This window comes from Lagopus muta, chromosome 13 (assembly GCF_023343835.1).
Source record: "Lagopus muta isolate bLagMut1 chromosome 13, bLagMut1 primary, whole genome shotgun sequence".
NCBI classification, from domain to species: domain Eukaryota; kingdom Metazoa; phylum Chordata; class Aves; order Galliformes; family Phasianidae; genus Lagopus; species Lagopus muta.
The window spans coordinates 14,043,414-14,058,137 of NC_064445.1; the positions used below are offsets into that span (position 1 = coordinate 14,043,414).

At 44.8% G+C, this 14,724-nt stretch overlaps 1 protein-coding gene across 5 annotated transcripts in view; it reads right to left on the reverse strand.

Moving 5' to 3' along the window:
- Positions 1-11,784: 11,784 nt before the first annotated feature.
- Positions 11,785-14,724, reverse strand: part of GAB3 (GRB2 associated binding protein 3) — a 53,403-nt gene continuing 50,463 nt past the window's right edge. For all 5 annotated transcript variants that reach the window (XM_048959452.1, XM_048959449.1, XM_048959448.1 and 2 more), the window contains one exon: positions 11,785-14,586. In XM_048959452.1, the coding sequence (XP_048815409.1) occupies positions 14,470-14,586 (117 nt within the window). In that variant the 3' untranslated portion in view covers positions 11,785-14,469. The remainder of the gene's footprint in view (positions 14,587-14,724) is intronic.

The following is a 14,724-nucleotide window of genomic DNA, read 5'->3' on the forward strand; positions in this document are numbered from 1 at the left end:
GCTTCAGTCCAAAATGAGGAATTTCTCTTTCACACCAGAGTCCAATTGTATCAATAACACGAGGGCACGTTACTCCAAACTGAACATCACTGAGGTACTGCTTGAGGAAAAAAGTCAATTTATGATGAAAAAGGCACCCGTCTCCAGCACAGAAAGCAAATGCTCATTTCCAGTATTCTGAGCTGCTCCTCATGTCCCTCTAAATCACTGCTGCGATATTATCATTACTCTCCTAGCGTTATGGTTTCCAAAGACAGTATTTCCCTGAGGGACAATGAGGAAGTTTCGCTGCTGCTGTACAAATCATTAATTTCTGTCATGCCTCGAGGACTTGGCGAGGACCCCTTGCATTGCACTCCGCTCCTAAGGAGAATTTGGAAGAGGCATTCCTGCTGCTTCAGGTGCTGCATTCTCAGTCAGTGTCTTTGGACTTGATTTCATCTAAAAAACAAGCAGCCATTTGTCCTTCACAACATGCACATGATGATGATACTACCGAAAAGCATTATGGCATGGTAGAAATATTAACAGCCTTAGGATCTGCAGTGGATAAATTTGTGAATGGAGGATTTCTATAACCCTAAGGGCATAAATGCATTAAAACATGGTCACTGCTGTAAAGATATTGAACTTTTCCTGTGCTGGAAAAAGTTATAAACCTTTTATTCCCACTGGCAACAGTCAATTTATAGCTGCCTTATTTTTGCCTTGAGGCTTATAGTTTCTGGAAAAAATCATTTTGAATTTTCAAAGTCTGAGAAAACATCAAAACAGTAAGAAAATAAGAGATGGAAAGATTAAATACTCATTACAAATGTCTCAATCTCTTAGGGCTTGTCTAAACTGGGAAGTTGTTTCGAAATAAGTGAGGGTGTGAGCTGAAGCACAGCAGCTATTCTGTGCTACCTCCACCCCCAACAGGCAATTTCCTGCATTGTTCTGTTTCAGTAAGCCTGAATTTCTAGTAAGTACTGGAGTTCAGTGAGTCCCATTGGCTACACAGCTGTATTTCTGTCTGTACTCAGTTTACTAGCCAGGCCAAACTATGTCTAGTAAATAACATTTAGATCTGGTAATAAGGGATGTCGTTTAGTGGGGAAATATTGGTGGTAGGTGGATGGTTGGACTAGATGATCTTGGAAGTCTTTTCCTGCCTCAATTATTCTAGGATTCTATGGATTCTATGGAGCTCAAATTTTATCCTGAACTCACTAGCTTACTCCAAATATGGCCCATTCTGCACTCAGTGTGGGTCACTGAAGATCCCGACCTTCAGTGTGAACTTCTGCCCATGACCCACTCATAGAACATCAAGAATCCAGCAGATAGGAAATACTAGTCAGTTTTTTCCTGGTTTATTAGGCAATCTGTGTTATTCGTATCCACTGTCAATACAGGGTTATTCACATTTTCCAGAAAGAGCAAAATGTATGCAGGTAAGGTATCTTTTGAGACAACTGATATGTTAGTGAATTTTGGCAATGTCTAACAGAAGGGCAAAAATCATACGTATTGTTATTCTGGCAAGTTTCATGGAAATGCTGTGGTCAAGAAGACCAAGCTAGCCTGACAGAAGGAAACTCAGAGGTATTAGTACACATTGTATATGATGCCAAAGTACTCACTTGGGAAAGAATCTTTGTAAGTATCTACATTGGCTAAAACATCTATCAGAAGCTGCTTTCTTTGTGACACTGAAGTTATTCTGCTATGCAAGGTAATTTATATACATAAGCAGGTACTTGTAGAACCACCTGTTTTCCAGGTGCATATGTTTTTAGATATGCAAGAAAATACTTGCAATAATACAAACGTGCTTGATAAATAATCAAAATAATTTGGAGGAATTTGGTATTTGCACTTCTCTGAGATGTTGCACTCTGCCACCTCTTACATCCTGCAGTTCCCACTGTCTATAGGCAAAAAGGGATTCATGTTGGTGTGAAGGTGAAGAAATCAGTGACAAGCCAATCTAGGATGTTGGCTATCTAGAGATACACATCTACATTTTTGATGAAATGCAGAACTTTATAGCAGGTGCATCTGGGTGAAATTCTATACTCTTTGAAAGAGACAAGAATGAAGAAGTCTCAGCCACCACCTCCTAGGGTGGAGTGACAAGGTGCATTCATCACCCTCAATTACAGACATATTTACAGAGGGCTGTGCCATGACACCATGAAAGATGCTTAAATCACTGAATAGAAATCTAATTGGGAGGTATGCAAATAAGGAGTGATGGAGTGGGGCCGTACCAACCTCTCCCTGGTTTGCCAGTGCTGAGTGCATCATCAGTCCTGAAGAGACAGGAAAACATGAATGATTTTAGCGCTGATGTTTCCCTCTCACCTCACCTACTGGCTCTGCAGTGTGTTTCTGCAGAAACCATTCAGACTGGTCTGCTTGTCTCTGCACTTGTGCTTGTGGCAGACTGCAGCCAGGAGGACAACACACTTTACATGAAGTAGCTGGCAGCTCCTGAGTTTGCACCAAATCCGTACTTCTTTATAATGCTTCTTGCCTCAGTCTCATTAATGTGAAAGCTGTACATGATACAATTTCGCTTATGTTGCTTCATTAGCAAATGTCCTGTCCTAGACACTCTTCCTGTGCCTGTGGACTTAAGTTCACATTTGTGAAGATTTAAAACTGGAAATATGTCTGTTTTCCATCTTGATTGATGAATTTTGCTGTTCTTTGTTTACTGCAAGGTGCACCAGGAGGGCTTCTGAAGAAAGGAGCCAGGAAACACAGTCTACATGTGGCAACAAATACGCAGTTTTGGGGAGGTGGTGGTGTCATAGAGATGGGATGTTTCTGGACGTCTGCTGTAACCATATGACACAGATTGTTTTCTGGTATAAAGAACATCTTCATAATGAGTAGTGAATATGCTTCAGTCTGGCTGCACCTACAGCCCCAAGAATAAGCAGTCTAGAGGTAGGTTTGTCAATAAATACCATCTGCTTAGCAGCATGGAACCCAAACTATTGCAGAATGCACCTTAATGGTGGCTGCTGTTTTGCTAGATGTAGATGAGACAAAAATGTCAACAAAATACTTTTTTGTAAATAGTGTGATTCTGATCTCAAAAATATGACACTAAGTGTAATGGGACTTGTTCAATCTCAATTTGAGTCTGAGAGAATCAAATGAACAGCTGCGGTTAGCTTCTTTCCTGAAGGACAGCAAAGCACTCCCACAGACACATAAGCTGCAAGTGGAGTTGCTTCTCACAGAGATTTGGACACTGATGTGTTTGAAATACGCCTTGCTTCCACTCCTGCCCACAAGGGAAGGAAATGCAACTTTGCAAGCAGCAGAAGTAGCAGAGCCTGGTTTCCTCACTACTGCCATGGAGGCTCCCAGATGGTTTCCTGCCTGAGCATGCTGACAGCTGATAAGAGGAGAATTCCTGCTGCAGCCGTTCTCTCTGCAGAGGAACTGGTAATCCTTGCTGCTTGGCTGCTTGTTTTCTAGTAATTTCATAAAAGTAGAGCATCTGTGGGATCATTACACCTCCAAGGTTCAGTTGAGATTGGGTGTTGGCTTCAAAGGTCCGTAAGAGAGAAATGAGACATGAGCATCATCTAAAGAGTCTGAAACCAAAATGAGAACTTCAGCCTGTTAGATGACTAATTCTTCCCCGAGCTGAGACATGAAAGAAAAAAATGCTGCACTGTAGTCCAGCTTGGATGGATGGGTGTGATATTCTGTGGATCTTTTTTAAAAGATTCCCTCTGTCTGTATTGTAAAATATGAATAAGAGGTTCAGGTACATAACTGGGATGGCTAAATTCTTCCAAATCTTGCATAACTGCAAAACATCAACAGATCAGATCAAGAATTTGTCATAGAAACTGCCTGGCTGGAACCTGGACTCATTTTTATGTCAGTTGTTTTTTGTAGTGAAGGATCAGGGAGGATTCCAGGGAAAGACAGACCTGAATAAGCAACTCTTTAAGACACAAATTTAATTTAAAAAATGTAGTGTAAGAGTAATGAAACAAGGAAGAGGGTGAAGATGCAAAAAGGTGGTCAGTGCTGAGGAGTGCAATCCACAGCTCATTTTCTGTGTGGAAGGACAGAAGTGATGTACAAAGTGGAATCGTAAAAGGGGTGGGAAGAGAAACGTTCTCTGAGCAACTAAACCGTAAAAGGTCTTTTCAGATGGAGCGTGCTTACTTTTATGTAAATCTGCAGCAGATCTACTTGCTTCTGGGTTTCACTGACAATTGAGTTTCGGAGACATACGAAGTTGCAAATGGATATTGCCTGAAAACAGCAATGGAGAAATTGGTTGGGATGTATTTACTCCCAGAAAAAGTAGCACAGAGCTAGGAGTGCCATGAGAAAAGGGTATTTCTTGAAAACACAAGGGAAAACAGCTTCAACACCTCGTGTAAGGGTGTTTCTCTGATGTCCAAAAGAGAGCTGCTTCCAGGTTCCAAAGCTAAAGCTTGCTTTCGCTAAAAAGCTTGACATCAAGAGTCATGGCTACAGGGCAGTCAGCCATGCCAAGGGCAGTTTGGAGCCTTTTAAGAGGACACCTGTCCCACCCCAGCCTGCTCCAGCACTCAGAATGACCCCAACACCTGTGGGGAAGTCCAGCCGTGCGCAGCGTTCACAGCAAGCCCTCCTGTGCTAATCCTCTTTGATTCTCCAGGACAATGAAGAGACCCTGAGTTGTGATCAAGTTTGCTTCAGGGCTGGTTTCAGACACCACAAGATGTCCAGAACTGGACACCATCACAGGGCCTTTAAGCCCCTTTCCAAAGTGCTCTAGAAATACGAACTCTGTGCTCAGCAGTGTTTGATTGGTATAAGCCTCTCTTTAATTTTCTCATCTTCTGTCACATGAGAGCAAGTCATACTTCCTCTGCCTCTTCCTTCCCGAAGCTCCTGTGGACACAAGTGGAATGGGGAAGCGCTGGTGCTTGGAGCTGGCAGCCCTTCTCCCCAGGCTGTCTCCAACTTCTGCCTTCCAAGCTGCCACTGAGGGTTGAACTTTGAAATTGCTGACTTTGAATAGAAAAAGAAGAAAAGAAGGAGAAGAAAAACAAGAAACAATCTACGCCCTTTGCCTTCTCTCCTTGAAAATGCAAATTTGTGTGTGTGTGTGTTTTTAAAGAGAAGTCAAAATAAAGGTTACAATATGAAGTAAATGCTGCTTTATATATATATATATTATGTATATACTAACAACATGTTGCAGTTTGGTCAGTTACATTATGAGTTTAATAATAGCTCATCAGTTCAGAAAAGCAGAAGCTGATCTAGGAGGCTCCTGCAAGTTCAGGATGTGATGTTTAGGCTCAAGGATTTGTCCTGGTGTAATGGCAGGGGTCTGGAGCTCTGCCTCGGCTCTGGAGCTCTCCCGGGATGAGCTGTTTGTTTGCTGTATGTATACATGTGAGTAGCTGTGATTGTGACAGTCACTGCCAGCATTACTGACACCTAACAAAACGTAATTGCTACCTGAGAAAATAGCTTTGCTAGCCCTCCTCCACGTATTTCAGCGGTATGGGGCTGACAGCTGGCTGATGCATTTCTCAGTCCATTCTCTTCCCATCACCCCAACACTCATTTCAGGGGGCCTCTCTGCAAGAGGCTATTTGGGGAACTTAGCTAACAGCATCATACAAGTGCAGGTGCTGCAGCCATATGTCTGGGGCTGATTTGGCTGTAAATAGGGAATTTTCAAACACCTTTCCAAACAGGAGAGGGGGATACTTGCTGCAGTGGCTTGCAAACCATTCCTGTCAGCCTGAAGCCAGTTGGACACCATGGTTTCAAAGGGTCTGATTTTCAGAGTGGAATAACCAAAGTTGTCTCTCAGAGAAAAAGGGCAGAAATGCAATTTATCCTTTAAAGCAGCCTGTGGTTTTTGGTAGACTCTTGTTTTGGCCAGTGAAACCAGTATTTTGAGTGTGCATTTGCTTTCTGGCCATGCTTGGAAGTAAGATGTGAAGTTTGGAGAACCCTTGGTCAGGACTGGTCCCTGTGTTCTGCTCTAACACTGGCCATTTTAACCACGGATGTAATAAATCCAGAGAACAAAGACAGCTAAATTCATCAGCTAATAAGATTACACCAGTTGTTGTATTGGGCCGAAGAGCATCTGAGATGTCTCCACTGCCACCAGGGAAGTGGTGTGTACCTGCTTTACAGAAGGATGTGGGGCTGTGGCACTGGTTGCATTGTGGGGCTGCCACCATGACAACAGATGAAGGAACCAACAGCGGAGCCTTCAGACACGTATAAAACTGACAGTAACAAAAAATCTTGCATCAAAATGAGCTTAAAGCAGTCCTGGAAATTACAGTCCTGAGGGCATTATTTGCATGCCAAATAAATGAATGAAAATGAAGAATGATGGCTATGTATGAGGCATTTGGCTAAGCATGAATAAATAGGGACAAAGCTGGAGAAGTCTATAAAGGAAAATCTCATAACACATAAAATTCCTTCGTTGTGCAGGAAAACGAAGATAAGGGCAAACCAGCACGTATCTTTTATCTAGAGTGTCAAAAAAAATAAAGAAGTCATGGATAAATGAACTCAGGCACTCGTGAATGCCCTCGAGGCATCTCGCTGTTACTAGGTGCTCACCAACCTCTGATAAGATGATTCTGAGAGGAAGACATTGAAGTGGTTGTACATGGTAGAGAGTTACAAGTGTTTGAAACCAAACTGCTTGTTTTAATTTCCTGTCATTGTTGATGAAACAAGAAGTCAATGCCATTGCAACTACCTGGATTCAAAATTGCCCAGGAGATGAATTTTTTAGAGAATGGAAAATTAACTCAATTAAGTACTGGCAAGACCAGGAACTTTGGTGGAATGAGGGGCTCACAGAGCACCTGGAGGCAAATGAAGGGTGGGAGCCTGAGCTGCTGTGTGCTACCTGCCAGTCCTCTCTCTTTCTTTCATCTGTTCTTATGGGAAAATGATGGTAGAACTAAGAGACTGATCAGTAACAACTTCTGTGGGTTTGTGTCTTTGTCAGGCTGGATTCTCTAAGGTTGCAGCACTGCTCTGCTGTTTGTAAGACATCAGGTAAACTATCCTTTATGAATGTCCTAAACACAGGAAAAGCTCAGTGGGAGCTCACACAGTGTTAATCACCAGGGAATCTACATGAGGAAGAAACCTGGCCTGAAGCATGGCTTTCCCAGTGGCTAACAAGACATGCATCCCACTAAAGCTTTTCCTAGGGTTCAGTTCATTCATTGCCTGTTTCTTGGTTACAGATCCTCTTTTGTCACACCTCTCTTTCCTGCCACTGCAGCACAGGTAAGCTGTGGTACTGAGTGAGCACTGTGTCTTCGCAGGCCGCTTGGGCCTGGCTGCTAAAAGCCCTGCAATGGGTTTTCACACCTGTTTCTGAGATCTGACTCCTGCTCATGTTAAGTGCACCCCAAGTTAGGCTGTGCTGCCTGCTGCTGCACCAGGGCAGGTCAAGGGGCTGTGTGCAACTTCAGATTATCTGTGCTGGGCTAATCTCATCACCCTGCACTCTTGGCATCACCCTACACTGGGTGCTTTGGAAAAAGGCCAAAGACCACAAAAGCCTACATGCCACTGGGTGAAAACGTGATTAGTGCAGACATTTGTCTGCTTGTGTGAAAGAGTGATAGTGAGAACAAGAACAGGGGCTGCAAAGTAAATCCCATATGCAGCATGTAGGCAGGTCTGGATAAGGGGTGAGGCACGGCCACCCCAGTGCCAGCTCTCTGTGCTGGCTGGGTCCTGTGACAGTTCCCAAGGTGGTTTTCTAAAACCCCAGCAGGGCTTGCTTTTGCCTGGAATGGCCTCACTCTGGGACCAGGAACTCCGTGCCTGCCCCAGCCTTGGCCCTTTGTACCCTGATGGATTGCACGAGGGGAAGCGGGCAGTGTCCCGGAAAGCAGTTGGGCTACTGTGACAAACAGGTTGCTCAACACTGGGCTGACGTTACTGACCACATCTCTCGCTGGCTGCTGAGATAGTGTTTGTAGGCAGTCTCTCAGCTGACTTTGATTCCTTTTGCCTCCTCCTAAGGCTGCAGGTTTCCCTGTGCATGTGCAAGGAAGAGACCCAGGTGCTTAGAGGGGGAGAAGAAGCCAGCAGCAGGATGTGATTTCCTTCTCATTCATGCAGCAAAGGAGCTGGCACAGGGCTTTCAGGCTGATGTGACAGCTTATGTATCCATCAAACGAAAACCAGTTCCCGTGTTCCAAGATCTCTGCACACTGAGAGCTGTCCCCACAGGAAGGCTCTTCACAACTGTGCAGTGGGATCTGCTGTGCCTTTCAGAGGCTGGAGGAGCTTGTGGGGCCCTTTGAGCCTGCTGGTCCCTGGACCAGGAAAAATAACCCCCCCAAATGTGTATTTTCAGGGTTGGGACATCACTTACTTTTCTGACAGCAAAGGTTATTTTCCTTATTTGTGTTACAGTTGTTTTGAGTGCTGCAAGCATGGGCTGGGGTTTTGCTGTCTGGGATGCCAAAGAGCCCCTGAAGTTGAGCTCTAAAGACTGGACCTGCTTTATATGGAGAAGCACGAGGCAGAAAGCTCAGGATGATGAAAAAAAAGAGCTTAAAAATGCAAAAAGAAAAAAAAAACACCAACAAAACAAAACAAACAAAAAACCACCTGCAACAGAATAATGCAAAGCAGATAGTTTTATGAATAAGAGTTTGTTTCCAGAACAAACCCATGAAGCTGAATTTTAGGGTTATTGCCATGTGTTACGTTTCTATGCAGTGTCTCATCTATAGGAATGACACTTTGTATGAACAGCTGCCCTCCTCTTGCATGTCCCAGTGTCTCACCTCCCAGTTCCTCTTTGCTTTGTCTCCCTGCCCTTCACTTTACGTGCAGTCCTTGCTCAAGCTGTCCCTGTGGCATTGCCCAGCTCTTTGCCTGGGATCCCAGCAGCCCGCCTCGCCGCTCCGTCTGTGTGCATGCGCTCCTTATGCTGAGCATGCAGTTAGGGAAGGATTTCCTTAGCTGGCATTTCCTGATGATTTCTGACTATCTGTAGAGGAAGTTCAACCAAAAAATGATGAATCTTCATTTTTTAAAATATTTTTTAAAATAACTTAAAAACCCTGATGTCTTATTTTTGCACGGCAAACAGGCTGCCTGCTCCCTGCTCCCTGCTCATGGCCTCGTCCTCACAGATAAAACACTCACCAAAGCCAAATCCACCTTCTGCTGGGAAGCCCTTGTCCTCTTCTGGGAGCTGTATTTGCTGGCTTCAGTCCATCGGGGCTTGCCCAGCACTCTTAAGGAAGTAGTTTGTAGCCTGAAAGAACGCTCCCTCAGATTTCATCTCTTTCAGAAATTGAATTCCATGCTCAAGAACTTGCAGCAAAGTTTTTATGCAAGGGAGCACCTCAAGGCTCCTCTTCTAGAGGCTTTCTCCCTTGGTCTCTCTCAGTCTGCACAGTGTCAGTGCTCCTTGTGAACGTGAGCCTGGAAATCCCACGCCAGAACAGTGAGAAGGTCTCCCCATGCTCTGTGATGTCCACGGGGGGAGAGGAGGGAAGCGAAGAAATAAGAGCAGCAATGGCAACAGCAACCATCTCTAGACTGCAGCACAGCCACAGGCACTCCCAGGAGCTCAGCTCTTGGGCAAAGCATGAAGTATGTTTGAATGCAATCCAAAGTGCAACAACAACAAACATACGCAAGGAAAACATTTGCATTTATCACAAAAAAAAGTGATTTAACAGGCTGCATTAACCTATTAAACTATTGGCAGAGCAAGGGCAGTGCAGGAGTGCAGACGGAGCTGAGTCCCTGGCAGGCAGCTCATAAGGAACGAATGCTGGAAGTGCTGCTGCCACCACCCCAGGCACTGCAGTCACTGTGTAACAGCCAGCTCCCTCTGTGCTGGTTGCCCAAAGCAGCCAGGAGAGGAGCTCCATGTGCTGTTTGATGGAGAAATACAGATCTTAAGAGCCATCAAAAACCAGCCTGTTACTTGGTGGCAGAAGGCTACGGCTCCACGGACCCTGAGGCATTCTGCTGCTGGTGCTGGCCTTGGGTTGGTCTCTTCCTCACCAACTGCACTTTGTAAAATCACCAAAGTAGTTTGCAGAGAGGCATGAGAAACCCAAGAGCATCCTCATTATATCCAAACAAGTCACAGCTTAATAAGGGACTGAAAATGGAAAATGAAATGAAAAATGAGGTAAGTTTCCTGTTGTTTATCAAAATAATTAAAGATCACAGCTACATTTTATATTAATTTATTAGAAAAAAGGATACACGGTTGAATGTGCAAATATATACAACAAATATCACAACGAAACATCAGGAAGGGAGAGCTCCTCCCCTCTGTCAATGGCTTTCCCCCTGGCAACAGTGATGACTGCTTAATGCTTCCCCACAGATTTACAGACACAAAAAAAGTGTAATGCTCCATTTGCACGAGATGTAAGTTTTATTTGAACAAAAAATATTCTGGCTTTGAAACGACAAAAGTCTGCTATTTTGGTGGGTTTTTTTTTTAACCTGAGCAATTTTTCCGGAACAGGGGAACAAAAGGAAGGCATTGCCCTGTGCTTCATTCTCATCACAGCATCTGATGGTCTTCGAATTACTAAACCACTGAATCACATAAAGTTAATGCAGCTCCCAAACCCACACCTGTGATGCAATCAGTGGGACGGAGGAGCGCGGGCTTCTGCCCTTGGCAAAGGGAGCTGGTGGGAACCACCTGGCTCCAATTCAATGGCTGTAAGCATTCTCAGGTGAAGTGTTCCTATCCGACAATAAGGTACTTAATGCCATCTCCTGTAGTAAGGAGTTATACATGTAAAACACAGTTCAGTCTGAAAAACAGAGTCCTGGATCCTGCTACGCTCTTTGCTCATTGCGTGATCAGCGAATGAGTGAAGAACTGCTGTATTAGTTCCTAATTGAGTAAAGGCCTTGGGAATGAGTGCAACTCCCAATAAGCACTCCTGCTGTCTTCAGGAAAGAAGTTCAGAGCAGATTAACCTCTTTATGATCTGCAGGATTTATTTCAGGCAGGTGTTTTTGTGCCCACTGGCCATAGGCAATGACACCGCTCAGCTTGCTGTCCTCCTTGTCATGCCATCAGCTGCATCAGCGAGCTCCATGGAGCAACACAGCTGAGTAAACTGAGCCCCCTCTGCCTGCTTAATGCTCCTCTCCACTTTGAATGAGAACCCCCAGGGATGCTGGAGAAGGCACTATAGGTCCTGAGCTGGGCAATGCCGGGTCCCCAGGGGACAGGAGCTTCACAAGGGGCTGCCGGCTGTCCCATGCTCATCAAGGTGCAGAGCCTCCCTCTGCACCAGCTCCCCTGATATCCTCCAAGAAATACAGACAAATAACAAAACAATAGCCCTACAGCAAACAGAAGATGCTACAAGGAGTGTGCCTGGTCTCCTGCCTGTATTGCATTTTCAGACATGACACGTCAAAGGCTGATTCAGTTCCCAGGTGCTTTTACAGTTTTTCTTTTGCCTTTGGCCAAGGAGCAGAATGAACCAAGCATTGGCTCCTTTTCCCTCCAGCATCTCCCCTCCTGCCAGCAGGATGCAGGGATGCTGCCAGCAGCCACCAAGTCCATCACTGACAGATCACAGCAGGGCTGCTGCTTCATTTTAGACTGTCCCCAGTGATGGCGGTGACTGCAGAAGACTTGGCTTTTGTCATCCTCATGCCATTCTCCTTTTCTTTGCCCTCTTTGGATTACTGCAGAATTTGACTACATGGGAGAAGAAAAAAAAGCTTTTGGGGAGGACTATTCTGCTTTTAAACTTCTTCTGCCATTTTTTTTTAATTGCTCCTGTTTAGTATATTGTACTTGCACAAGAATGCATCTCATGGGCTCCGGAGCAGTCGGACCTTAAATGACAAGCCTGAACATAACCCCGAACTTAACTCTGAGTTTAAAAGTGAAAGTTAGAAACCAGTAAGCTGTATCTGATGGGGACAAGACAGCTCTGGGAGCAGAAAGGAGACATGCAGAAGTTTAAGGGGGGACTGACTGAAGGACAGCCACATCCAAGCTGAACTTCTATGTCTTTTTAAGAAACCTGAACCAGAAGAACTTGCTCTTTCTGATTGACCCAGTAGCCAAGTTTTGTCCAAGTTTAAACAGTTTTACAACAAACCACAATAACAAACGTGTCAGTTGTCCTCAACAGCTTGGTATTTTTCTACTTTGGAAGATTTTCTGACAGCATGAAAAGAAATGCTCCAGTAGAACATGAGCTGATTTGCACGCTACTGCAGTCTGAATCAGAGGCTAGCATGCCATTGCTTCACAATTTGGGCTCTGCAGAAGCTTAGCATAATTGATCTTGTCCTTTACAGATGCCTTCTGTACTTCACATGGCTCCTCAGTGTGACAATCCCCTACCACAACACACACCTCATCTGAGTGTTAACTCAGTACTGCAGCATACCTTGCAAGCTCTCAGTGGCATTTTATCATTTGTACGCTTTATGACAGCAATTTGTGTGAGCAGAAAGGCCAAAGTCCTTGTGAGCATGGCCCTGTGAGCTGCACTTTCTTGCATCCCCCGGAGGTGCGGATCCCCACAGTCCAGTTCCCCTCTCCCACAGCCCCATTTGGGACATGGCTGTGCAGCACTTGCCTGCATTGGGTTTAGTTTAGGACCAAAAAAAAAAGAGGGTTCAGAAACTAAATTTCACTCCAGATCTTATGCTGAAAAGCCTGGATTCTTTATGAAACTTTTCTGGACATCATCTTTCATTTTAGTGCTTTGGGAGGGGAGAAGAGGGAACATCCTGGAGCATACATCCAATTTTCTAAGCATCTCTAACCCAGGACAATTTCTGCCTATGAGACCAGCTGCCCACTTTGCCCCAGGGTCAGTAGAGGTGCTGGCAAATCTCACTGCTCTTGCAGGGTGTTACCCAGGTACCCAACTCTGCATTTGATCTAAGTAAACAGCAAGACTTGCTAGCACTTCAGCTGTCTTGAGGTAGGAGGAAAGCAGCATTTCTGCTTTTGAGGCAGCCCCTTCCTGTAGGACATGCAACTCAGCCCACCTGGTGAGCCCAGGGGTGGAGGGAGAGCAGTAAGGAGGGATGTCTGCAATGATGTTTCCATGGCCACTGCTTGGTCACTCAGCATTGTGAGTGGGTCTGACGATAATGCGGTACAACAGGCACACGAGGGGGCCAGTGACTTGGCTTTGTCAAAGAAATCTTCCATGCTGGCAGGATCAGGCATCTATGGCCAGTGGAACTTACCTGCATGAGCAAAGATCAAATCCGGTGTGGGTCACTGCACTGCAAACTGCCAGTTCTGCAGCGGCTATATGCCATCTTAAAATAGACTGCAGCCAAGCTTTTTCAGTTAAATATGTCAAACTATACACATATATGATCCTGAGATAGTGTCCCTAACAAGACCCAAGGTAGATAAGCTTCCTGAACCCAGAGGTCCTCATGCCGTGCTGTTGTTTCCTAGCAGGCCTGCCAGCCTCTCACAGACCGAGCTGCATTTCTTAATTTTCCATTTTTGGGGGTGAGTCTGATGAAACAATCAGTTTGACAATTGCTACCAGCAATTCCAATTGCATTTCTTCTGCAGTTTGAATGAAAGCATTCTTGATCCTTTGCCAGGTCTCCCAAGACTTGCAGAAACAGGCTCACAGCTTCCCTTGCTATTTTTCAGCCAGCTGAGAGCTGCGTGTCAGCAGTCTCCTGCTAGAGGAGCAGCTGTGCTGTGCTGAGGACACTCCTCAAGACACGAAGAAAACATCAGTAGTAATCAGAGCGAGAGGTGACAAGAATAAGCCACAGCAGAGAGAAACTTAACACGATGGTCATCAACCAGAGGGTCAATGCCCACATGTCCCAGACCCATCAGTACATAGTCTTGTTTTGAGCTTCTGACAGCTCAGAGTCACATCTTTTAAACACAGGGGAAAAATATGTTCCAAAATTCTCTTTGCTTGAGTGCTGTACATTTTAAAAGTTCTTTTTACTGTTTCAGTATTTTAGCCCTTAGTTGATTAGTCATCAATATCTGTCAGATGCTTGCTGCCACAGGCAGCCTGAGCACCCACAGTGTTTGTAAGGAATATAAAAAAATAGCTTTAGCAACTAGGAATGATACAACAGAGGGAAAAGACAAGACCAACTAGATTAATGCAACTTGTAGTGGATTTGTTAACATTAAGTGTCTGACTTGTCCCAAAGTTATGCCAGAAATGGTACCATGTAGCCTACCAGTAAGGGCAGTAACAAGAGTAATGCATTACTTCAATCAGTGAAGCACTCACTCTTTTAACATACTATTTCCAAATGAAATCAAAGATTTCTGGTAAAAATGCCACTCCTCCAGAGACTGCAAGCATCTTGCAGCTTCTTCACTCTCTCTGCCTTTGAACTCTGTGATAGCTGCTTCATTGACATCATGGTTCCAGTGCAAACAAACCACCTCCTCCAGATCCAAATCTTCTTCCTTTAAACTTTTGATTGCCTCTCATCTGTCCATTCCTGCTTAGTGTTCTGTAAAGCCTGAGTCTTCTGTTCATCTACCTGGACATAGTCCACTCTCTGCTCCTCAGAAAGAAATGGTTTCTGTGAGAGACAAGGGAAAAAACATATTACATTCATTTCAGGGCGAGATGTCGGTGAAACCTGGCTCGATTTTCTGCTATCCCTTATTCTCTGTTTGCCTCACTTCACCCTGAAGCTCGCAGTGACATCAGCTGACAA